The sequence below is a fragment of the Apus apus genome, chromosome 3, assembly GCF_020740795.1.
Source record: "Apus apus isolate bApuApu2 chromosome 3, bApuApu2.pri.cur, whole genome shotgun sequence".
Taxonomy (NCBI): Eukaryota; Metazoa; Chordata; class Aves; order Apodiformes; family Apodidae; genus Apus; species Apus apus.
Window position 1 is genome coordinate 62,004,000 of NC_067284.1, and position 25,078 is coordinate 62,029,077.

Below are 25,078 nucleotides of genomic sequence, written 5' to 3' on the forward strand. Positions count from 1 at the left end.
AGCTGCAGACAAGCTTGTAACAACTACTGCAACAAGAGCTATTACAAGAACCATGTCAAAAGAACAGCTACTCGCAGAACATAGTATGAGTAAAATAACTGTTGTGTTTGCTTTACTAAAGTTCATGATGCAAATGTAACCATATGGAAACAGGAATGAGGAAAAAAGCTTTAGCTATTAGTTGTTTATCTCTGTCCCTCTCTCTAAATACAGAGGCAAGGCTGTCAGTGCAGTCCCAAGACCCAGGGCTGGGTCTGGCTTGGGCTGGTGGGCAAGAGAGCCCTCATTGCTCTCTTTGTTACTGCTCCCCTGCATTGCCTTGGCCATCACACTGTCTCTGCTCTCACCCTCTGTTTGCTGACTCATGCTGTGAGGACAACTGGCCTCACCACTGCCAGATACTCAGAGTTCTTCCATTCGTAGCTGCAGAGAGTTACCTGTTCATTCATCCTGGTTATATTGTGTGAGCTTGTTAAAAACAAAGGCTGCCCAGTATGCTTACCTTCAATCTGTGTGGAAAAAATATGTCTACCCAGTGGAAATGGATTTTAATTCAGTAGATTATTTAGTTCCTTGTGTATTAATCCTTGCTCTAAATTTTTCGTAGTACAAGAGAAAATAGGAAACATGGAAAAAAGTACTTCCTTGGAGACAGGGCTTGAAGGGATTTTGAACTGGAATCTGAAAGAGAGAACTCAATTAGTTTCTATCCCAGAGACAGCTGAATTTGAACTGATGTACAGTATAAGACCCATTTGAATCAATAGGTATTTTTCTTTGGACAGAACTGGTCAACATATGCAGACGATAATTTGTTTCCTGCTACAGTTTCTAGCCTTTGGGGGATTTTTCATGGATTATCTAAATGCCAGCAGAAGAGCCAAAACTTACTTCATGTGTGATGTAATCCACTTTATGGGAGTCTTCCCAGGGACTTATTTGGTTTGATATTTGCAAATTATTACGATTATTTCAAATGTAACCAAAATTAAATAAAGGCTTAAAAACCCTGCTGATACTTAGAATTGCTGCAATAATTTTGCATTTACTTATAAAAAGACTTCCATAATTGTAAATGTTTAAGCATATCAACAGATTATGTTTGACTGTAAGTTCATCCTGCTGTAATGATTTGAAAAACTGAGTGTTGTAATAGCTATTCTAATTCCATTTGCCTGTGATACAGCTAATATCTCAATTAAACAAAACAAACCAAAAAGTTATCAACATTGGTGCTCGCAGTGTGTTATATACACTTTGAAATGTTTGAATATTAAAATGGAAAATAAACCATCAGTTATTCCTAAACCAACCTCCAAGGCTGCCTTCTCAAAGATAGCATTTATCATTGAGAACAGGTTAGACCAGATGTGAGCTTTTTTAACTGGTATGTTGTTGGAGAGAGAACTTGACAAAAACCCCAGAGTTTTGACAGAATGCGAGGCCTCACTTTCTCCTTTTAAAACTTAGTGTGCCAGATAAATGCTTGAGAAAAATACCTCCGAGAAGCATTTAAGCATTAAGAATGAGAGAACATAGTTTTGACAGAAACAGATGAGTCATTAATGAGGTTTTTAACAGAAAATGAAGTGCAATATTGACTTCAGGCATTACCTATTTGTGTTAAACCTGGGAGACAATTGCCAGGCAAATTTCATCAACAGTAAAGTGTCCTGCACCCTTCCTGCAAACATTGTCATCCTTTTTTTTCCAAAGTGGCCAAAAGCTGAGGTGCATTTTGCCTCCATGTAAGTACAATTGTAACACTTGTTCACATTGACAGCTTGCACTCGAGGTGCATCTTTCATCTGAAGCAAAAATCTGTTTGTCTGATCGCCTTGGAACACTGAAGCTGTGAAGACTACTCAGTCTTACCATGAAAGTTAATTTTTCCATCAGAGAGCAAGCAAGCTGGGGAATATGGAAAAACAAAAGCAAGGAGTGTTACATTTCTGTGCAGACTCAGCTGGCCACCCACCAGCAAAGCCATAATTGCAGTTGCTTAGTTAAAAATAAAAATAAAAAATTACAACAATCTAATGTCAGAGCCCAAGACATCACCTGCTTCTGGCTGCTGATTAATCATGTGAAAGAAATAATTTTGAACATGGAAGAGTGTGAATCTCACTACTGAGACAGATAACTGCATTCAGAAAGGAAGCAGGAGGGAAGAATTTATCAAGCATTTGGTCAAATTAAATAATTTATTTTATAACAGCCCCAACTCCAAATTCTCTCTGTCTCTGTCAGTTTCATTACTATATCCTCACGACCTGATTGCTGTCAATGTTGTCACTCTTTTGGCTTCCGCTGAATTACTGTAGGTTTCCCCATGAACAGAACTGGCTATCAGCTTCATGGAGAGGAGGTGAGAAAATTGCATGGAAAGTAAAACCACAGACAATTTAGGAGTTTCGGTGAAGATGAGCAGTGAAAGAGTCCCTGGCATGGGTCTCAAGAACTTTAAGGAGACTTCCTAGGGCACTTACCACTCCCAGTAGCATGGGCGTTTTGACTTTCTCCTTCTCCTTATCTCAACTTTCAGAAGTATACAGGTTCACAAAACCTGTTCCTGTCCAGGTTGTTTTCCTGGGAAAGGGAAGAGGATGGGAATGTGACAGTGCAGGTACTTCAGGGCTTTCGAGTCGGGGGTTGGGAAGCATAAGATGCCACTTAAAATACTCTGTGGGTGAGATCACTGTTTAGACAGTAAATCTGATGGCTGGGATTTTTTTTAGTTTTAAGAGCTCATCTCCTAGTCTCCAGTGGTCTCAAGCATGCAAAGGAAACTGCTGCAGCAAAATGGAAGTGTATTTGTAGAAGAACAGATTTTCACCTGTTATTCCAAAGTCCCTTCCAGTGTCTCTCCAGCAGCTATAATGGGATAACATCCAGGGGAGAACAGGGTCCAACTTGCTGAATAGGATAGCTCTGATGAACTCTGTTCTTTGGTTCATCCCTGATGCACCACTTTCTTGATGGCTAAGGCAGCCTCCTACAGCTTTTCTTGGAGATTTCAAGTCTGAGTGTGGTCACTTGATGTTCCAGCTGAAAACACACCTCTGCCTAACTCAACAGCCTCACATAGGGTCTGTTCCTGCAAAGAATCCAAATTTCCATCTGTTTAACTAAAATCTTTTCAACCAACTGTAATAAATCTCAGCCTGCTCCATTCTTCCTCCACATCTCTTTTTGAAACAATAAAAATGGTAGATGATTCCTTGATGATCACTGTTGCTGATGACGCAAATAGCATCTCACTGGATCCTGTAAATTGTGTTCAGCCCTATCCATCACCTTCACAGGGAAGAAGAGATGTGAAGCCAACTGTCTCTTACTGATAGATAGGGCTGTAGAAAAGAAAAATACATCATTGTTTCAACATTTTGTTCCTTCTAGGAAATGTCAGAAAGGGAACAAAGTGATTGGGTTTTTTTTTTGTTGTTTTGTTTGTTTGTTTGTTTTGTGGTTTTTTTGTTGTGTTTTTTTTTTTTTTTACATAAAACATACTTGTAATACAGTGCAAAAATGACACTGAGGAGAATTAAAGAAATTTGGTTGTGTAGCTAAGTAATGAAGTGAGTATCTCTGCCAAAAATTTATGGGTGTTTTACTGTCTCTCCTATCAGAAAGGGTCATTCCAAGGCATTTCTCTGGCAGCTTCTATTAATCTCCCTCTCTCTGAGCCAGACGACAGGAGGGTGTCAGATGGCTGAGCTTTTGCACAGTTCCTGTTCTCCTATTCAGGACAAGGCTGCCCTTAGCCAGTGGGAGAGAACATAAGAGAACTGGCAAAACTCAAACATTTTGTCAAAGGGAGACACAGTTGGAAAGTTAATCCTTAGTACTCTGTCTGGGTGCCCTCTTCCTGCTCCTAATAAAACATCCTTAAATAAAAACAGTTTCAGTCTGTTCTTGGTGGAGAGAAACCACAACAGCTGCCAGCTTTTCCACTGCCTTCAGGAGGGGGTGCAGGCTGTGTTCACAAGGGGTGAAGAGGCAACATGTCCACCAGCCTCAAGAAGCCACAGCCTCTGAGGGCAAAGCATCCCACCTGGCACTGGGGTGAGCACAACTTCACTGACTACCCTGGTTTTCTTTCCCCTGTATTCTTTGTGCCAGGGCAAGTGTCTCTTTGTTCCTCTCACCATGCAAGTCCTGCTCTTCTCAAGCAGCAGAAGCCTGTGGGGAACATGGCAGCAGCATTTGTGTACGAAGGCCCAGCTGAAGGGTGGCTTGGGAGCTCTCCACCAGGGATAAGCTGAGTCTCTTTGACATGCCCATCTGCAGCACTATCTTTTGCCAGCTCTGCCTGCCTCAGGCCAGCCTGAAATCCTATGTAACCCCATCCTGAATGCTGCTGTCAGGGGTCATGGGAGAATCTGGTTGAGGCAATGAGAGCTACAGGTCTCTGTAGGTGTGTCCATAAATGAGAAAAGGATAGAAAAGGATTGAAGAACACAGGGGCTCTGCTGAAGACTTAAGGCTCCACTCCTTTCCTCTTCTGCCCCCACTTTTGCACCTCATTAAATTACTTGGGCAATTAGGTGAACTCCCCTGGGAAGAAGAGAGCAGCCAGCTAGAATTATGTGGTATCCGTCCCCATCCAGCAGGAAGCACGGAGCAAAGACTTAATGTCTAGGAACCCATTAGAGCTGCAGTTTAGTTCATCAGCTGTAATGGCTTTTTAGGTATCTCATTTCAAGCAACTGTTAGTACCTGCCAGACCATGAAATATATTTCATCTTTTCCAAAGGAAAATAAGAACGGGAAGTACCTTCCTTGGAGCATGGAGAGTTGTGAAGAGTGCCAAATTCATGGCAAGGACCATCCCAGCTCTTAAAATCTGAGTTCTTACTCAGGCACCTAAATGTGGGTTTAAATGCTTCAATGTAGTTACACAGAGGTGAAAACTCCAGCCGCAGGAACTTGCACAGGGTTAGAGAGCTCATGGTAGTAGAGTGGGAAATGTCAATTACCTGAAACTTTGTAGTTTGCAGTGATGGCTTAAACATCTTTCTAGACATGAGCACTCTCAGAGATAAATAACTGCTGATCCAAGAGCAACCTGGAAACACCTGTGGGAGGAGAAAAGGCAGCATGAAAGGGAGCCGTATCCTGGGCATACCCGCCAGAGGAAGCTGGAGCACAGCAAGGGAAGCTGTGCTGCCTTGCTGAAATTGCAGCTCAAACCAGAAACAGGGGAGGCAGCTCAGAGAGTGCTTCACAGCTCCAAGAGTGGATCTCTCCTGTGCAGGGTGTTGTGGTCTGGGCCTAAAACGACAACAAAGAACCAGCCCCTTGACTACTCACATACCCAGCCCCCTGCCACAAACACACTGTGGGGAAGACAAGGGCCAACTAGAAGCTCGTGAGTTGAGTGAGACAAGGACAAAGAGGGTTCACTCACCACATACAGCCTCTCGCAAAAACAGACTCAACTTGGGGAAGATAATAATTTCATTTCACACCAATCAGATGCACACAGGACACAGACAACACAAAGAGCAGTGCTTATATATGTTACCCCACCCCTCCCTTCTTCCCAGACCCAAATAATTTTGTTCCCGGTTTCTCTCCCTCCTTCCCCCCAGCGGCACAGGGGGACAGGGGATGGGGTTTAGAGTCAGTTCACAGGCTGGTGGTTCCTGCCGCTCCTTCCTCCTCAGGAAGAAGGATTCCTTACAGTCCTGCTCTGCTTCCTCATGGGGTCCCTCCCATGGCAGAGAGTCCTCCACAAAACTCTCCTTCATGAGTCCTACCCACGAGGTCCAGAGCTGCTCCAGGCTGGGCTTCCCTCAGAGTCACGGGCTGCTTCGGAAACAGTCACCTCCCCTGGCTCTGGGGTCTTCCACAGCTGCATGATCCAAGTCCACGGGCCACAAGCCCGCATTCACTGCTCCTGGCACCATCAGGGAATGTTCCACCACGTTCCATCATGAGTGCAGGGGGACAGCTGCCATCTCGCCACGGGCTGCAGGGGAACTTCTGCTTAGACACCTTATTCCACTTCTTCCTCATCAACTTCGGGATCTTACCCCCTGCACTGCCCTCACCTCTCCAGCTCAGCTCTTTTCCCTGCTTTGCTCTCTCTGCTCCGGTCTTCCATCAGTTCTTTCATATGTTAATCGCAGAGGCGCATCTATTGTCTCTCCAATGGCTCTGGCCTTGGCCACATGAACTAGGGGAGCTTTTAAGGGAGCTTTTAGTAGCTTCTTACAGGAGCAACTCCTGGGGCCCCTCCCCCACTACCGAAACCATTCCAGAACCAAACTAGCACACAGGGCAGGGGGCAGCAGGGTTGCAAGACTCTGACTATAAATTGTTGGGGATTAAGAAGCTACCCTAGGTACTATTAAATGCACCCTTATTGTGCCTGGGCATGCATCTATGTATGTATAGAAACTTGTGATAGGGCTGAAAATTTTCCTAGATGGACATATATGGCTGTTCTTTCCAATAAGGGCTTTACTTACCTCTAGTTTTTCAGACAAGATTCTGCCCCTCTACTCCACCCTGGTGAGACTTCACCTGGAGTGCTGCGTCCAGCTCTGGAGCCCCCAACACAAGAAGGATGTGGGACCCATTGGAGCGTGTCCAGAGAAGGGCCAAAAAATGATCAGAGGGCTGGAGCACCTCTCTTATGAAGACAGGCTGAGGGAGTTGGAGTTGTTAGGCCTGAAGAAGAGAGGGCTCTCAGGGACCTTCCCCAGAAGGCTGGGGAAGATCTGCTCGCTAGGGCATGCAATGATAGGACAAGGGGTAGTGGTTTTAAGCTAGAAAAGGTAGATTTAGGTTGGACAATAGGAAAAAGTTCTTTAGTATGAGGGCAGTGAATCACCAGAAGAGGTTGCCTAGAGAGGTGGTAGAGGCCCCATCCCTGGAGACATTCAAAGTTAGGCTTGATGAGGCTCAGAGCAATCTATTCTAGTTGGAGATGTCCCTGCTTATTGCAGGGTGTTGGACTAGACAACCTTTATAGGTCCCTTCCAACCCAAGATATTCCATGATTCTATGATCCAGTGTGTGGATCTCAATCTTTCTAGGAAAGATGTTCCTGCTTGAAACGATTTTACATGCAAGGACTGGTGTTTTCTAGTGACTGCTATAATACAGCTGCTTTTCAGGGGCAGAGTTTACTGATCTTTGCAATTTGTTGTGTGGCAATAAACAGTGCTACAAATAGAAAATAGCACAGAAATACACTGGTGTCTGGCAACATAATTTAGGAATATTTTCATAGCTCTATTGCTTTAGCTATTCAAAATTATGAAAAATCAACCTAGATCTGTCAGTTTATTAAACTGTGCTGAAGTCATTCAAAGCGCATTTTTTTTCCTTTCACAGACATAGGAACAGACAAAGTTAAACACCTGTCCATTATGAAATATTATGGTAAATCCTTGAAACATAGCACAGGCAAAAAAAAAGATTCTTGGAAAGAACCAATATACTTTATTTTAAATAAAGGCCAGTATGGGATTTAACATTATTAATTGAGTCCTCTTCAGTGCTTCCAGTTTTTCAAAACAAAGAGATCACTCATTGCACATTGGAAACTTGGACAGCATTTCTTGTGATTCTTATCCCCAGAAGGTGCAGTGGAATCTCACAGCTCTGGAGGCTAAATATCCCTTTTGTATACTACCAAACCCAAAATAGAGCATGTGACACACTGCACACTAAAAAAAAAGCTCATCTTTTTCCTGACGTAGTTGTAGCTATCTGAAACAAATGCAAAGCTGCCCAATTATGGTCGTGTGGTCACAGTCTAGTGGAATAACTGTGACCCATGAATAGGAAAAACCTCTTAAGACAATAAAGCAGTATTTGAATTCTCATTGTTTCGTCCCCTCAACTTCAAACCTAGGTACAGCTTTTAGTATCCTCAGAGTCAAACAGGGAAGGACTTCCCTTTATAATTTAATGTTTAGTGAACCTCGGTAAAACTCAACAATACATATTTCATGTGCTACTAGTGCCTCTAGTTCAGCCAGTGGGGGAAAATAAACCAAAACCAAACAAACAAAAAAACCACAACAAAAAACCAAAACATTAATGCTGAATTATGGGTTACTCCCCAAACATGCACATGGGTTTATAATCTTATTATCAGGAAATAGCAACCATGGGCCAACATGGCACTGTAAAGCCCTGTTGCAGCACAGGGGACCACAAGCTGTGGCACACATCAACTGCAGAGCTGGGCTCTCCTCTAGCACCAGGAAAAAACAGGAAGGATGTCACTGAAACTGCTGGGCAGATCCAGACATAAAACCAGTGGGTGTTCACATCAAATTTTCACATCTTCATCTGGGGCAGTTTACTAGGTGAGGGAAAAATAATGGTACCACTGGCGTATATGTGTGGCATCAACAGGGAAAGTCTAGTGCTTGTACATGTGCTAGGGTTGCTAAACTTTCTTGCCTATCATGTGTGTATGTAATTCCTTGTTAGAGTACTTTGCTATGCATAATATTTTCCATACATATTTTTAAATGTCTTGAGCTCTGTAGCAGTTCTCCAAAGTCCTGCTGCAAAACCTGGAGCCTGTGAGCCAAACTAGTGTTCTTAGCCCAGCACTAATCGTAGAATCATAGAATCATTAAGGTTGGAAAAGACCTTCAAGATCATCAATATCCACCTGTCAGCCCTACACCCCTATGACCACTAAATCATGTCCCGAAGTGCCATATCTACCCAATTTTTAACACCTCCATGGACAGTGCCTCCACTGTCCTGCCCACTGTCTGGAGCAGCCTGTTCCAATGCCTCACCACTCTTTATGTGAAGCATTTTTTCCTAATATCCAATCTGAACCTCCCCTGGCACACCTTGACCCCATTTCCTCTTGTCCTATCACTGTTCACTAGGGAAAAGAGGCCAACATATGCCTCACCACAACCTCCTTTCAGGTAGTTGTAGAGAACAATGAGGCCTCCCCTCACCTTCCTCTTCTCCAAGCTGAACAGCCCCAGCTCCCTCAGCCTCTCCTCATAAGACCTGTTCTCCAGACCCCTAATCAGCCTCGTTGCCCTTCTCTGCACCCTCTCCAGCACCTCAATGTCCTTCCTACACTGTGGTGCCCAAAACTGCACACAGTGCACAAGATGCAGCCTCACCAAGGCTAAGTAGAGGGGCAGGATCACCTCCCTGGTGCTGCTGGTCACACTATTCCTGATGCAGGCCAGGATGCTGTTGACCTTCTTGGCCACCTGGACACGCTGCTGGCTGTCAATCAACACCCCCTGGTCCCTCTCTGCTGGGCAGCTCTCCAGCCACTCTTCCCCAATCCCGTAGTGCTGCTCAGGGTTTTTGTAGCCGAAGCGTAGTACCTGACATTTGGCCGTATTGAAACTCATGCAACTGCTCATCAATCAAGCCTGTCCAGATCCCTCTGCAGACCCTCTCTACCCTCAAGCAGATCAACATTGCCACCCAGTTCACTGTCATCTGCAAGTTACTGAGGGTGCACTCTATCCTCACACCCAAATCATCAATAAAGATGTGAAACAGGAGCAGCCCCAGCGCTGAGCCCAGGGTAACATCACTTGTGACCAGCTGTCAACTGGATTTCACACCATTCAACACAACTCTTTCAACCTGGCCATCCAACCAGTTTTTTCATAGACTCATATCATATAATATAATATCGTATCATAGAATCTGAATGGTATGGGTTGGAAGGGACCTCTAAGATCATCTAGTTCCAATCCCCCTGCATGGGCAGGGACACCTTCCACTAGACCAGGTTGCTCAAAGCCCTGTCCAACCTGACCTTGAACACTTCCAGGGATGGGCCACCCACAATTTCCCTAGGCAACCTGTTACAGAGTCTCATCACACACACACAAAAAAATCTTCCTAATGTCTAATCTAAACCTACCCTCTTCCAACTTAAAACCATTACCCCTTCTCCTATCACTACAAGCCCTTATAAAAGTCCCTCCTCACCTTTCCTGTAGGCCACCTTCAGGTACTGGAAGGCTGCTATAAGATCTCTCCAGAACCTTCACTTGTCCAGGCTGAACAGCCCCAGCTTTCTCAGCCTGTCTTCATAGAAGAGGTGCTCCAGCCCTTGAATCATCTTTATGGCCCTCCTCTGGACTCGCTCCAAGAGCTCTATGCCCTTCCTTTGTTGAGGGCTCCAGAACTGGACACAGTACTCCTGGTGGGGTCTCACGAGTGCAGAGTAGAGGAGCATAATCACCTCCCTTGACATGCTTCTTTTGATGCAACCCAGGACACAGTTGGCTTTCTGGGCTGCAAGTGCACATTGCCAGCTCATGTTGAGCTTCTCATCGACCAGCACCCCCAGGTCATTCTCCTCAAAGCTATTCTCAATTAATTCTCCATCCAATCTTGGATGTGCTTGGGATTGCTCCAACCCAGGTGCAGGACCTTGCATTTGGCCTTATTGAACTTCATGAGGTTGGCATGGGCCCACCTCTCCAGCCTGTCAAGGTCCCTCTGGATAGCATCCCTTCCCTCCAGCATGTCAACCACACCACACAGATTGGTGTTATCAGCAAACTTGCTGAGGGTGCAGGGTGCACTCAATCCCCACTCTCCATGTTGCTGACAAAGATGTTAAACAGCACCGGTCCCAGTACTGACCCCTGAGGAATGCCACTTGTCACTGTTCTCCATCTGGACATTGAGCCATTGGTCACCACTCTCTGAGTGCAACCATTCAGCCGATTCCTTATCCACTCAGTGGTCCACCAACCAAATCCATATCCTTCCAGTTTTGAGACCAGGATGTCATGTGAGACAGTGTTGAAGGCTTTGCACAAGTCTAGGTAGATTGCATCAGCTGCTCTTCCTTTGTCCACCGATGCTGTGACCCCATCATAAAAGGCTACCATATTTGTCAGGCATGATTTGCCCTTGGTGAAGCCATGTTGGTTAGAATCATGGAATCATAGAATATGCTGAGTTGAAAGGGATCCATCAGGATCATTGAGTCTAACTCCTGTCGCTGTGTAGGGCACCTCAAGAATCACACCATGTGCCTGAGAGCATCATCTAAATGCTTCCCGAACTCAGGCAGGCTTGGTGCTGTGACCACTTCCCTGAGGAGCTTGTTCCAGTGCTCAAACACTTTTTGGGTGAAAAACCTTTTCCTGATATCTAACCTAAACCTCCCTTGATTCAGCTCTTTGGCATTTCTCCAAGTCCTGTCATTGGTCACAGGACTGATCAGTACCTGCCCCATCTCTTCCCCTCATGAGGAAGCCGAAGACTGCAATGAGGTCACCCCTCAGCCTCCTCTTCTTCAAGCTGAATAACCCACCACTCACCTCCACATTTTCCATGTGCTTAGCAGAGCCTTCAGGAGGATCTGCTCCTTGATCCTGATGGGCACAGAGGTGAGACTGACTGGCCTGTAGCTCTCTGGGTCTTCTTTCCTTCCCTTTTTGAAAATGGGGGTTATGTTTCCCCTTTTCTAGTCAGTGGGAACTTCACTGGACTGCCATGATTTCTCAAATATGATGGAAAGTGGTGTTGCAACTTCATCTGCCAGCTCCCTTAGGAGCCACAGGTAGATCTTGTCAGGTCCCATGAACTTGTGCACTTTCAGGTTCTTTAGCTGGTCTCAAACCTGCTCTTCTCCTTCAGTGGGTAGCTCTTCCTTTTCCCAGTCTCTGCCTTTGCATTCTGTGACCTGGAGGGTGTGGCCAGAGCCCTTACTAGTGAAGGCTGAAGCAAATAAGTAGTTCAGTACCTCAGCCTTCTCCATATCCTGCATGACAAGGTCTCCTGTTTCCCTCTGGAGAAGGCCCACATTTCCCTCTTCTGCCTCTTATCACTGATGTACCTGTAGAAACCCTTCTTATTACCCTTGATGTCCCTGGCCAGGTTTAACTCTATCTGGACTTTAGCTTTCCTGACCTGATCCCTGGCTTCTCAGACAACTTCTTTGTATTTCTCCCAGGCTACATGTCCCTGCTTCCACCCTCTGAAGACTTTCTTTTTTCATCTAAGAGTGTCCAGGCAGTCTTTGTTCATCCATGCAAGTCTCCTGGCATTGTTGCATGCCCTCCTCTTTCTTGGGAAACCCCTCCTGGGTTTGGAGGAAGTAATCTTTGAATATTGATCAGCTTTCTCAGACTCTTCTCCCATCCAGGATTTTATGCCATGATATCCTACCAAGCAGATCCCTGAAGAGGTTGAAATCTGGTTGAAGTCCAGAGTACCAAGCTTGCTGCAGACCCTCCTTGTTACCCTACGGATCCTGAATTCCACCATTTCATGGTCACTGAAGCCAAGGCTGGCTTAAACTTCACATTGTCCACCAGGCCATCCCTGTTGGCGAGAAGGAGATCTAGAATAGCACCTTTTCTAGTTGGTGCTCTACCACTTGGAAAAGGAAGTTGTCATCAATGTATTCCAAGAATTTGCTGAAGCCTTGCTGTGTTGTCCCTCCAGCAGATGTCAGGGTGGTTGAAATCCCACCCTTTGCTTTTCCAGCAAAGCATATGCGCATTCAAGCCACTGGCAGCCAGCTTCTCTAGGAGAATGCTGTCGGAAACCTTGCTAAAGTCAAGCTAGACAACAGACCTTCCCTGGTCAGGAGGCAGGTCCCCCTGTCAGAGAAGGAGATGAGGTTAGTCAAACAGGACCTTCCCTTCATGAACCCATGCTGAGTGAGCCTGATCACCTGGTTGTCCTGAATATATCACATAATGGTACTGAGGATAATCTGCTCCACCAGCTTCCTCGGTGCTGAAGTCTGACTAACAGGCCTGTAATTTACCGGATTTCCAGTCTGCTGGTACCTCCCCAGTCAGCCAGGACTGCTGATACATTATGGAAGGTAGCTAGGTGTGCACCCCTGCCAGCTCTTTCAGCACACTTGGGTGCTCTGCAGTGTATAAGATATATGCATCCCTTCCTCCAAGAACACCAAGTGTACATGAAATTTCAGGCAGGTCAGAGCCACAAATACTGTGGGCAAGACAGAACATTTTAGTTTGTACTGCCTGATTGACAGACAGATGAAGCAGGGCAGGGAGGCAAGAGGCCATGTTGCTAACACCCCAGAGCATGGCAGGGGCAGAGCCAGGAACAGGCCACTGAAATCTCTGGCTGGCTTTCTTAGCTGTGCTGAGCCATATGATTTGGTGCAGCAAGGAGTTAGGTGCAGGCAGGAATGCGTGGAGGAGCCTTCCAGAGAACATATTCTCAGCACATATTTCAGTGTTGTGCTTTCTCTTGAGTCTTCTGAGGTTCTTTTTCTTGTAAAATGTTAGCTGGATTCATTCTCTATCACACTGGCATAAACATGAAGTAAGACTGCTGACTACAGAATTATTCTGTGTTCATCCATTAATTTCTGCATTTTTGTGATTGTAAGATTCAACTCACAGGTGAGGAAATACTGTAAAATACTGAATTCCACTGCAAGGGTGCTGACAGTCCTGATGCTGAACTGAATGAATGCTGACAGTTTGAACAACACATCTTTGAAACACAGTGAAGGCTGTCTTGTCCAACTAGTCCAAAACATGACAGAGAGTAATAATTTTAAAAATTAATCTTACAATAAAGGAAGAACGGAAGGAGGAGGGTACTTTAGGATTGTAGTTGTTTTATGACTAAATAATTTTGATTTTTTTCTGGGTTTTTGGGGATTTTTTTTACAATCTTATTGATACTGAGTAAATTGTGGCCCATTCTGTCCTGCTCTAGCTTTATAATTTTAGATATTATCCCAGGGCTCAGCATGCCAAGCTTGAGATGTGGACCAGGCCCTAAACTTCAGAGGAAAAGGATGTATAAAGTAGCAAAAGACTGTGTTTGGGAGGGTCACCAGAACAGTCCTGGTCTGCCAGGGCTCCCCTAGCATGCTCCCCTTATACATGTAGCCCACAGCATATTGAGTGCCTCCAAGGATTTAAGGGAATAGGATGACCAATATCTGTCATGCAACTGTTCTCTCTCCATGGAAAGAGGTATCTATGCCGTACAGGACCCTATTTTGGTATGGTGTTTTTTTATTGTTTGGGGGTTTTTTTGCTTATTACTGTGGTTTGGATTGGGGAAGGGGTTCTTCTTCAAATCAGTTCATGTCTTTCTGGGTTTTCCCTAAGGAAAGCAGGTCAAGGGAAGGAATATTCCATGCACTGGCAAGTGCTGAGACTTGCAACACATCTCAGTCTTGGGGGGTCTTCTGCCAAGCCACAGGCCCTCACAATGATGCAAGCATCATTGTGCCAGAGGCCAGGTCATAGAATCATAGAATCATTTTGGCTGGAAAAGACCTTTAAGATCATCAAGTCCAACCATTAAACTAGCACTGCCCAGTCCATCACTAAACCATGTCCCTAAAAATTATTTTAAACTGTCTAGATGTGATGTTTAGGGACATCTCTTAGGGTCACCGTCTTAATCTTCATGCTCTGGCAACCTTTTAGATACTATTCCAGGGCTCAGTATGGCATGCCTTGGTGTATAAAGGATGTATAAAGTAGCAAAGGACTGTACTTGAGAGGCTCACCAGAACAGTCCTGGTCTGCCAGGGCCCCCTAGCCCTAGAGAGCTGTGCCCAGGAGCAGGCTTTAGCAATAGCAAAGCAAAACGTTAGCCAGGGCTATGGCAGAGGCTGAAAGGAGTAAAACAGCCCTGGGTGTACTGTCCACTTTTCCTATCCAGTGTTTGCTTCCTGCACTGCTGATCCCCCCTCCTGCCTGAACATGCCTCTCATCCAGATCCAGTGGGGCACAGGCACTCCTGCTGCAAGAGCCACTGCTCCCATCAGCAGCCAAACTGTGTGGCAGAACCTGTCCTGCTGCCCCTAAATGCAGCCAGCACCCTGCAGTGCTTGGCAACCCTGCACCCAAGGGTGCAGCAGCCATAGCCCAGCTGAGCCACAGATGCTGCTCCCTGGGCATGATATATTAACAGGTCTTCCTTCAAGTACACAGAGGTGCTGGGAGGCTGTTAGCTTTGGCAGATGTGATATTTCTTTCCCCAAAAGTTTATAGCCAGTGTGTCAGTTGGAGATGTTACACAGCTAGGACAGCTCCATGCCCTTCTCTGTCGGTCCTCACTTTATTTAGGGCCTACATACATCCTGCAGTTGATATATTTGATATATGCTCTTCCTAAGTGGAAGAGCCTGTTCATTTTAATGCTCCACACTCTTCAAAAAGGAAAAGTTGCCCACACTCTCTTCAAAAAGGAAGGGTTGCCCACACTAAAGTTGGTTGGATCAACTGTTTGTCCTAACCCAGCCTGCTTTGGTATCTCCAAGCACTGCAATTATTTTCTTTGGAAGCAGGAAGTACAAATTCAAATGAATGTGGCCTAAGCAGAAGCAAGATCCAACACTGGACTTTTACTTGAAGAATGTATGCTGAAATTGCAAGGGAGTCAGAGTGGGACTGTCTTTTTGTTCTCTTTGCACCTAAAGCAATGGTGCCGAAGCCATGGAGAGGGCTCCTTGGCAACATCAAGCAACTACAGCAGTGCTGGTGCCTGCACATGTCCATTTGTCTATGAAAGAAGAAACTTGTCTCCCTTCTTGACCCTGCCCGTGTCTCTGTATTGGACTAGCAACCTGTTTCAGTTTGTGCTTTCCACTTAGGCTAACTTCAGATGCTAGGTTTCCACTTTTTTAGAAACAAGTGTGCTGAAAGCTGTCTGCTGTTTCTTCACTAGACCATGTTGACTGCTGCCTGGCTCCAGTCTGGAAACAATTATTTCCCTCCTGTACCTATCCATTCAGAAAAGGGATTTATCCCTCTACTGTTTTTTCCTCTTTTCCGTTTTATTATGTTTCTTTTACATAACAAAAATGCTGCCATCTTGTAGGGCCAGGTCTCCTTTAGGGAGGTTTGCATCCGTAAATGTGCCACAATGGATTAGCTGCTCCTTTGGCCTCTTCTGGTAGGATTAATATCTCATGGTGCTTGAATATTTGTGACTAAGAAAAGCACCCATTGTGGTTATGCTGGTGTAAATACTCTTAACCCCAAAGAACAGTCAAAACATGCATGGATATGCAGTAGTGCTTGCAAGTGCATACAGATGCTGTTAGCATAGCACAGTGCAGCTGTTTTTAAAAAGGAAGAAACCTGTTTATCTCCATGTATTCCTGGAGTTACTATTTCTCTCAAAAGTTCGTACTTTTTGACGCATGTATGAGGGCACAGGAGCAACAGATGACCAGAATCTGCAGATATTTGCAGACAAGGGGAAGCTTATGCCCATGAATAGTGCCATTATACTCAGCGGGGTCAGTTTTCTAAGATAGATCATGTACTTTATTTTATAAAAGACCAATTCCTGACCAAGCACAGACATAGAGGAAATGGATTGGAGTGGAAAGAGTCTAAAAATCTCTCTTCCTGCATTGAATTCAAAATAGCATTTATATTACTGGAAAAGCAAAAAATAAACTTATTTTGGGTGTCTCTGTCTGCCTGCAGGATTGGCAATCCACACCTTCTGCAGATTGGGAGACCTCTCTGCCCTGTTTATGCTCTTGAGGTTATGCCTTAATTACAAAAAGCTCATCCACTGTGACATCAATTCCCCTTTCCAGGGAAAATTCCTAGCTATGAAATCCCATCAGAGACAAACTGAAGTTCTTTTTTGTTTTTCCTTGGCTAGTCCAGACCAACCCTAAAACTACCATTTGAGTTTGACCTTGACTACTACTTTGAGAGCAAATAGCAGTCTGCCCTCCTGAAGTGCTGACATACAGGCAAGAATTTCCAATGAGTTTTCTTGATACAGAAATCAGGCTGTATCACAGCAAGGACCCTGCCCCCTCTACCAAGCCTTACCTGTGCCTGGGGGCTGCAGGAGCTGAGAAAGTGCTGTCTGTGGCCTACTCTGGATCAGAAAGGATGCAGCATCCTGGACCTGGAGGGATGCCACAGAGAGTGGATTTGCTTCCAATGTTGGTGTTTGACTTCTGGGGTTGCAGGAGTCATCTCACCTCCATGGGATGTGCTCACTCAAGCCATGCAACCCATCAGGAAGTGTTTTGCAACAACTTTGGTCTGGTGGGCATGATCAATGTGCCAAAAAGCTGGTGTGCCTCGGGGAAAGGGGATGCTGTGAGGAATGTCTGGGCTAGGCCATGCCTTTGAACTGGCTAGTTGGGGACAGAGGGTGCCCTTTAGCTCTGCATTCCTGGAGGTGCAGGCACCACCTTTGCCTTGCCCAGTGAGTACACGAAGGCCACATGAAAGTGAAGGGGGGCTACGATGTCGATGTCTCCCGGGGACATGCACCGCACACTCCACCGGGGATGGGAAATGGCTCGTGTATCTTTAACCCACAGTGGCCGAAACACGGTGGTGGTGTTTTTTGGTTTCTTGTTTTTGTTGTTGTCGTTGGGGTTTTTTTTCTTAGTTAACAGTGGAGGTTTTTTTTAGTGTTTCCCTCCAGCCGACCAGCGCCGAGCGAGGGAAAAAAAAAAAAAAAAACAACCCAACCAAAAAAACCCACACACATAAAAAAAAAAAAACCTTGTTCCGCTGAGTTCAACCCCAGACAGGCTCTCAACTTCCTTCCTGCTCTCCTACCCCCTCCCTCCGCTCTCCTCCTTCTCGCCGCTCCTCTCCCTCTCCTCCTCCTCCTTTCTCCGCCTTTCCAGCCGCACCGGGAGCGGGCGCCGAGGCCGCAGCGCGGACTCGGCCAGAGCTCGGAGCAGGCTGCGCCCGCGTAGCCTCCGCCGCCGAAGACCGGAGAGGGGAGCCCAGTCGCACCCCAACCCCCCCCCCCTCCCGTCCCCGTGGGGCGAGGTCAGCCGTTTTGGAGCCCCGGAGAGAGCGGGGTTGCTGCTCGCCGCTTACCGCGTCCGCGGAGATGGTTTCTGCCGCGCCCCGCGACCGCCGGCGCGCCACGGCAGTGCCGGGCTGCGCGCACTGAGTGCGGGCGCCCGTCCTGTTCCCAGGTAAGCCGGGGGGGCACGGGGGAACGCGGCTCCCCCCTCCGCCGGGGTAACCCCTTCCGCCGGGGTAAACACCGAGCGGCCGCGCCGGGGGAGGTGGGGGCGGGCAGGGGGCTGCCCTGGTCTAGGCGGGATGTCCCGCACCCAGGATCTGGCCCAGCACCTCCTGCCGGTGCTTGCTTTTACATCCGAGCCAGGGTGCTGGGAGCGTTGTGGTGCTGGGGAGCCCGGCAAAGAGGGGGTGTCCTCGCTGCCTGGGCTCTGCTAAGCCTCACCTGGAGGGATGGGGAGCCTTTTGGGCAAGCTGTCACTGAGGGCTGTGCTCAGACCGGTGGGCATTTACCTGCCAGGCACCTCACAGGAATGCACAGGGGTACCTCTGACAGCATCACTCACAAGTGCTTCCAAAGATGTGTACACCGGTAGCCAGAGTTAGCACACACAGGTGTGTAAACATGCCCACACACTCATGTAGGCAACATGTTTGTGTAGGTCTCATGGATTCCCATGCCCCAGCATGGGATGGGGATTGCAATCCAATGGCACATGAAGCAAAGGCACAGTGAGAGTCACAGAGAGCCACCTGCAAAAGCAGAGACTCTCTCACACACATACACACTTCCTCAGACCCTTCTGACGGCCAGGCTGGGCCATGTCCCTTGAGGTGGTACACTGGGGATGCATGCAGGTGTGTGCAAGGACTGTGGGTCAAACAGGAAGGGAAGAGTCTGGCCAGATGTGTGAACAGCTGGAGGGTGAGCTCAGGAGTGGCACAGAGCTATTCTCACTGCTTGTCTCTTTCTCCAGCTGTCCTGTTTTATGGAGCTGTGGGCCAGGGCCAGCCCAGCTGCCCTGCTTCCTCCCAGTGATGCTGCTGGTCCCTGCGTGGAGAGACCCTCAGCAGCCCCGTGGAGCCTGGGGGCCGAGGCAGTAGTGGCAGCAGCCCAACCCGTATGCCCTGGCTGACTACTATGGCCGTATACTGCTATGCACTCAATAGCTTGGTGATGATGAATAGCAACAGTGAGGTGACAAGTGGCAGGAGCAAGACGCCACCTCCTCCCAGACAAGTGCTGTCCAGGGGCCCTGAGACACCTGGCAGCTGCCGCCCGCTCCCTGTCTTCAGCCCGGCACCCGTCCCACTCCAGTCCCCGCACCATAGTCCTGCTTTCCTCTTCCCGCCACTCGAGGAGCCCCTGCGGCAGCAGGGCAGCCTGGAGGGGTGGCAGGGCAGCCAGGGCGAGGAGAAGCAACCCAGACCCCCAGCAACACTGCAACTTCAGCAGGAGCTGCTCAATGTCCAGGTGAACCAGAAAGTGGGGCTATTTGAGGCACATGTCCAGGCACACAGCTCTTCTGCTCAGCTGCCGCAGAGTCCCCAGCAGTCCCAGCTCCTGCCTGCCAGCCCCACCTTGCCAATGGTCATGCTTGGGACTGGATCCCGGCCACGAGACTACATGGAAAGTGAGGCTCCCGGTGTTGATGGGGTGCAGGTGCAGCTGAGCACTGCAGAGCCCTCGAGGAGGCCGGTGGTGATGGTCATCCCAGCTGTGGGGCTGGCAGAGGGCAGCAGCACCTTGGAGCCATCAGGACCTGCATCACAGCGAGATAAGGTGGTGGTGGCCCCCTCAGGACTTGAGGGCCAGTGCCCAGCCATAGGTGGAAGCATCCCTGCCGTCATCATCACGGACCTGGGGGGCCCAGAGGAGGAGGCAGGCACCATGCCCCCCGGCAGCCTGCCTGTCCGGAAGCTGTCGTCATCCTCAGCCTCTTCCACTGGCTTCTCTTCATCTTGGGAAGAGTCTGAAGAGGACATCTCCAGTGACCCTGAGCGCACCTTGGACCAGACACCAGCCTTCCTGCAGACCCTGGACCAGCAGAAGCCGCGAGTGGTGAGTCGTGCACCAGCCCCAGGGAGGTGGGGCGAGGGCTGGCAGTATCCCTGCTGCTAGGCAAGGCTGCAGCAGGAGAGCAGAGTTCTGTCACAGCAGAGGTCTGCAGAGGAACTTTCCATTTGCTTGGCAGTGCTTGCTTTCCCTCACATGGAAAGCTTGTTATCCCTGTTCCTAATCTGAAAATCTGCTGCTTGCAGGAGAGAGCAATGGTACCCATCCTGCTGTGCATGTTTCTTGCAGAGCTTCCCCAGCACTGCAAGCTGCCCGCTGGCATGCTTAATGTGCACCCACGGAACTGCAGCCTTCTGCTGACATGTGGTTAAGAGCCTCAGCTTCCCCTTAGCACATCTTCCCTTGGTTCTGGAGGTTTCCCATGATTTACGTTAGCCTAAGGGAGAATTTATTTCCTCCTTGGAGTCAAAACTGTGTGGGCCAACTGTCTGTTAAAATTTATACTGATGTTCATCACCATAGTGTCTGTGTGCCTTTCACATGGAAGCAAACATTTCTAGAATTTCTGGTAATTCACCTTTTGAATAAAGCTTTTTGCTTGTGGGGTATCTAATATTTTAGGTAAGCATATTTTTATTAAGATATTTATAGTAAGTTCATTTGTTTCTGGAGCTTTGTTTGTTTTGGGGCTCTTTGGGCAGTTTCAAGTGAGAGAAAGCAGTGTATTACCCTTAGAGCTGAAAGGTCTCTTCAGGGAGGTGGGCTTTGAAGTGCTATCCAAAGGCACTCATGGGATTTCTTATATCACTTGGGGAATTCGTTCCTTGTCTGAATGCCCCACAAAAAGTCTGTATTGACCTGTCACACCATTTATCCAGGGGCTTTGAAGCACTTTATCCCTGTGCAATGTCTATCACAAGGTTCTCTGACCAGCACATGGGGTCTTCTGTCCTCTGGTTGTGAGACTTCACATTGATTTGAGCTGAGCACTGGAGCCTCATGCTGACAAACCCTGAAAAATACAGGACAACCCAGTGTCACCTTAATTTTGAGTTTGATAAAGACCCATCAACTTTCAGTGATGTGGTTCACTGTGTTTAACTTTACGTAGACACATGGTAGTGAAACTCATGCTGAGCTCAATGACACAAGGAAGACCTGTGCAGGGAAACATCTAAGTAAATTGAAGGTATCAAACTCATGAAGAACTGACAGACTGTGGTTTGCAAAACACTCATCAGGCTGAAGTAAATATCTTTGCTTTTCTACTTCTTCTATCCTGTTCCAAGAACTCACGCTCAGTTCTTCTCAGGATGGAGAAACAGTTGAGAAAAGAACAGTTAATGAAGTTACGAGTCTGTAACTCATTATGTTTGCAGCCAGTTTTGTATTTTGGGGCTCTAAACTGATGAATCAGCTTGCTTCCTTTGGGAGCTGCTGCAGTCCTTCTGCTGATAAAATTCTGTGGGTTTTGTGTGTGAGCTGTAGTAATCTCTTCTCTCTTCTCCATACTAATGGCTGTTGCTGGTGCCAGGTCCCACTGATTAGCTGCTGAAAACAGTTTTCTTGATGGGCAAAATCATGCCTGATGCTCTTGTGGAAAGGCTCCTGGAGCCTCTAGCTGACCCTGTGCAACCTCCTGTGGCTTCCAGTGAGCTCAGCCAGCCTGGCGGCTGGGCAGTGAACAGGCAAAGCTTGTTTTTAGTGCCAAAAAGCCTAGATCAGAGCGAGCTCACATCAGATCTAAGATCAGAGTAACTCCGATGGGCTCAGTGGGACTACTCCAGGCTAAACGTCATGAAGATCTGGTCTAAAATGTGCCAGGCAGCCTGAGGAGGAGCACTTGATTTCATGTTTCAATGCTGGAGTCATCTCAGCAGGAATGGCTGGGCTAATTTACAATTATACTTTCCACTGGGCTCCACAGGTCCTGTGCAGGGCTGACACTGGCTTTGGCAGGTTATTGTCAACTCCTCGGTAGGATTGAGTGCAAATGCCCAGTAATTCAGAGTGGATTCATATAAATAACACCCAACTTTGTGTACCAGTTGGCAACATCTTTTAAATCAGCAGAAAGCAGCTACTGCAGCAGTCTCAGGTTGCACACTCATTTGTTTTCATGAACTCACTATTTCCTTTTAACAATGCACACTGTCTGGAAATGAGTTGTTTAATGAGGGAGAATGTATGAGAAGCTCTCTCCGCAAGTCATGCTTTTCCGTCAAAATAAATCCTGCCAGACCTCAGCCAACAGAAATCAGCATCACACCTCTGGGTTGAGCAGATCAGTGCTGGGCAGACAGAGGGCTCTGCCTGCCTGCACCGGGTGCTGCTGGTGCAGGAGAGGGCTGCAGTACCTGAAGGAGAGGTAACCATGAATGACACGAAAGCATTTCTTGCTGCAGGTACGGTCTGCACCACACATTTCACATAGTTTGTTTACAGATTTGATAAAGAGCAGACTTGCTTCTGCCCTTCCTTTCAGGAGGTTGCCTGGCTTAGCAAATCTGTTAGGGATGTCCGGCTGTCTATTGTAGTTCCTCCTGACCTCCCTGGGAAACAGGCAGATCTCTCTGGCTGGCACAGGCTTGGATAGGAAACTTGATTTGCAGTCAGGCCTGCAAATTGACCAGTAAGAAAATCGCATTGCCTAGCAAAAGGGAGGAGGAAGAGAGGGAGGGGAGTGTGGTCACTTTTTTGAACATTGTGACCTGAGACATCTTGGTGGCTGATACAAGCTCTGCCTTTGTTTAGTGAAACAGCTCTCTCAGTACGGTGCGTGTCCCTAGAGTGCTTTGGTGCCTGGTGGGCTGTGCAATGCTGGAATACAGTGACTCTGTGTTGATTATAGCAGACTTCTGAAGTGTGGTGACAAGAGCAATTTGACATTTTGCTAACTGCAAGTCCACCTAAAGTCTGAGTAAAACTCCATGCAAGGGCTTTTGCAGCTGTGGCTTTCCCCGAGCTGTGGGCTGCTGCTGGAGAAACCCCACACTTGTTTATTGATGCTTGCCAGGTCTCAAAAACGCTTGGGTGATTACACTTCTTGACTATGTGGGAGGGATGGCTTGTCCAAGCAGCGTGTTGGGATGGGCTCACTGCAGTGTGACAATGCTGCAGGGCAGTGCTGGCTGCTCACCCCCTGCAGCAGTGATGTGGGTAGCCTGGGGAGGGAGTGGGTGCCTCTGTTCACCCGCTGCCCAGGCCAGGGGCACGCATCAGCTGTCCAAAGATGCCTGTCTCCATCATGGCACATCTCATGGCTGATCACACAGGTTGGGTGTGTGGGGGGCTGAGAAGGTTACCCTGTCCTGAGTGGCATAGGTAGCCTGAGATGGTAGCCTGGCTCCTAATGGGGATTTCATACCCAAAATAAGCCTCATTATAGATGTGACTCCCATTGACTTCAACAGGAAAACACAAGCCTATGAGTTTTGCTCTTTGGGGGACCTTGTTTGCTCTTTCCAAGGGAGACCCGATAGACCAAGGTGTACTCAGCTGGAGGAGGCTTGGCCCAAGTGTTGGAAGCTGGCCATGCCCCTTAAGAGAAAGATATTCCAAAGCTGGTCATTACTCATTGTCATTGACCAAAATCCGCTAGTTTGTCAACTCCTTGCCAACTAGAGACAAAGCAGAAGATGAGTGGGGAGAAAGGCAGAAATTATGCAAGTACATTCTATAGAAAAGTGACATGTTGAGGGGAAAAAACCCACCCTCCTGGAAACCATGCAGGACACCAGAGTGTTCCTCTTCCTGGCCTTCCCACAGCCACTGTGGAAGCAGGACATATGGCAGAATAGTAATACAGTGAATCTTGGTACATTGTGAAGCCTCTGCTCCTCTCAACAGGCAGAGCAGCTTGCCCAGAATAAGAGACTTCCGTTAACTTACACAAAATGGCAAGAGCTTTTGGAAAAAGCTAATGGCATTTCTGCTGACAGGTGTTAAAGTTGATTTATTTCTTTGACTCACAATGGATGTAAAGCATTTCTGAAAGGAGCCAAGTTTAGACAAGGTTGGTGTCAGCCAAGGGCCTTTGGGACCCTTTCTTATTTGTCTTTGAGATGTTCCAAGGCATAAGCTGATAACAGCACTCCTGATTAGATCATAAAAAAATCAATCAAATTAAATATGTTTTCATTCTGTTCCTAGCTGTCACTGTGATCAGGAAGTCTCTGTGTAACAAAAACCATGACCACACGGCTATGGTGATACATGCAAGTTCCATGAACGTATGTCTGTATGCTGACTGTGTTTATGTATTTTACTCCTTCCTTCCACTATGTTTGTCTTAAAAGCTCCTAAGTTTATGAGCTTGTGAGTGGTATGACCAATTTAGTATCAATTTAGTATCAAGTCTAGCATATTTAGGGCCTTGCTTGCTTGCTCTGAAGAGTGACTGTTACTCTAGAAATGCCCAGGGAAAGTTCTTGGCACACCAGATAATCTGCCGAAGGATGGAGCCTCCTTCAGCCTTGCTGTGGGAAGTCTAGGAGGAGATAGACACCTCTGTGTTTCCACTTTCAGATCACCACGCTTAGCAGAGCTGACAGCACGGCGTGTTTTGTCTGCTGGGATGAGATCAGGAACCCCCGGTGCCCAGCGGCCTGGGCAGAGCTTCAGGCTCTTCGTAGGTGGAGGCTGTGTGCTCTGGACAGTTCACAAACTACCACTCTCTGTTTCATAGCTTATCTTGTACCTACTGATGTGGCCATCTTGGGAAGTAAGCAGCTTTTTTATGGGCTCCCAGCCATTGAGGCATAGTGAAGGTGCTGCCATAACCCAATGGGAGACAAACAGTGCTATTTCAAGCCTGTTTTCATCAGCAATTTTAAGCTCATTGGTAAGTGTTTCTTCTCTTCTCACATTCTCCATGATTGACAATGTAGAAATTAAACGGCACGTAGCAGATCATTTTCATAGAGGGACTTAACTTGCTAGCACAGCTGCTATCTTTTATATATTTTGCCTCACAATTTCACACTGAAAGCATCCATTAAAAGTGTAAAAAAGCCCAAAGCATTTTTGAGGTGCTGGAAGAACAAGCATTAGGCCCACCATCCTTAGGGTCCCTAGCTCTGTCAACAGACAGGTTTCTGATGAGAGTCACAGAATATCAGGAGCTTGGCTGGTTGGACCCTTCAGGTGTTAAACTGGATGTCCACAGAGTGACAGTTACAGTTTTGTTTTTACATTTTTTAGAGCCTTGCAATGACAAAAAACATTCAAAAGGTAGTCAACAGCTGTCTCATGTTTTCCATGTTATTTTTATCATGCATTAGGACAGATTTGCACATGAAGAAAATATTAGCACAGCATT

General features: G+C 47.2%; 2 protein-coding genes across 4 annotated transcripts in view; one reads left to right on the plus strand and one right to left on the minus strand.

The window, feature by feature from the left end:
* ITPKB (inositol-trisphosphate 3-kinase B) overlaps positions 1-25,078 on the plus strand; it is a 104,682-nt gene that overhangs the window by 18,269 nt on the left and 61,335 nt on the right. For 2 of the 3 annotated variants that reach the window (XM_051616150.1, XM_051616153.1), the window contains exons 3-4: positions 17,615-17,914; positions 18,719-19,803. In XM_051616150.1, coding sequence (XP_051472110.1) covers positions 18,865-19,803 — 939 coding nt within the window. In that variant the 5' untranslated portion in view covers positions 17,615-17,914; positions 18,719-18,864. The remainder of the gene's footprint in view (positions 1-17,614; positions 17,915-18,718; positions 19,804-25,078) is intronic. The other variant, XM_051616152.1, reaches the window with a different exon arrangement.
* Positions 5,047-25,078, minus strand: part of STUM (stum, mechanosensory transduction mediator homolog) — a 135,882-nt gene continuing 115,850 nt past the window's right edge. Inside the window, exon 5 of the transcript XR_007889169.1 lies at positions 5,047-5,078. The gene's annotated coding sequence lies outside the window, so the exon portion shown is untranslated. The remainder of the gene's footprint in view (positions 5,079-25,078) is intronic.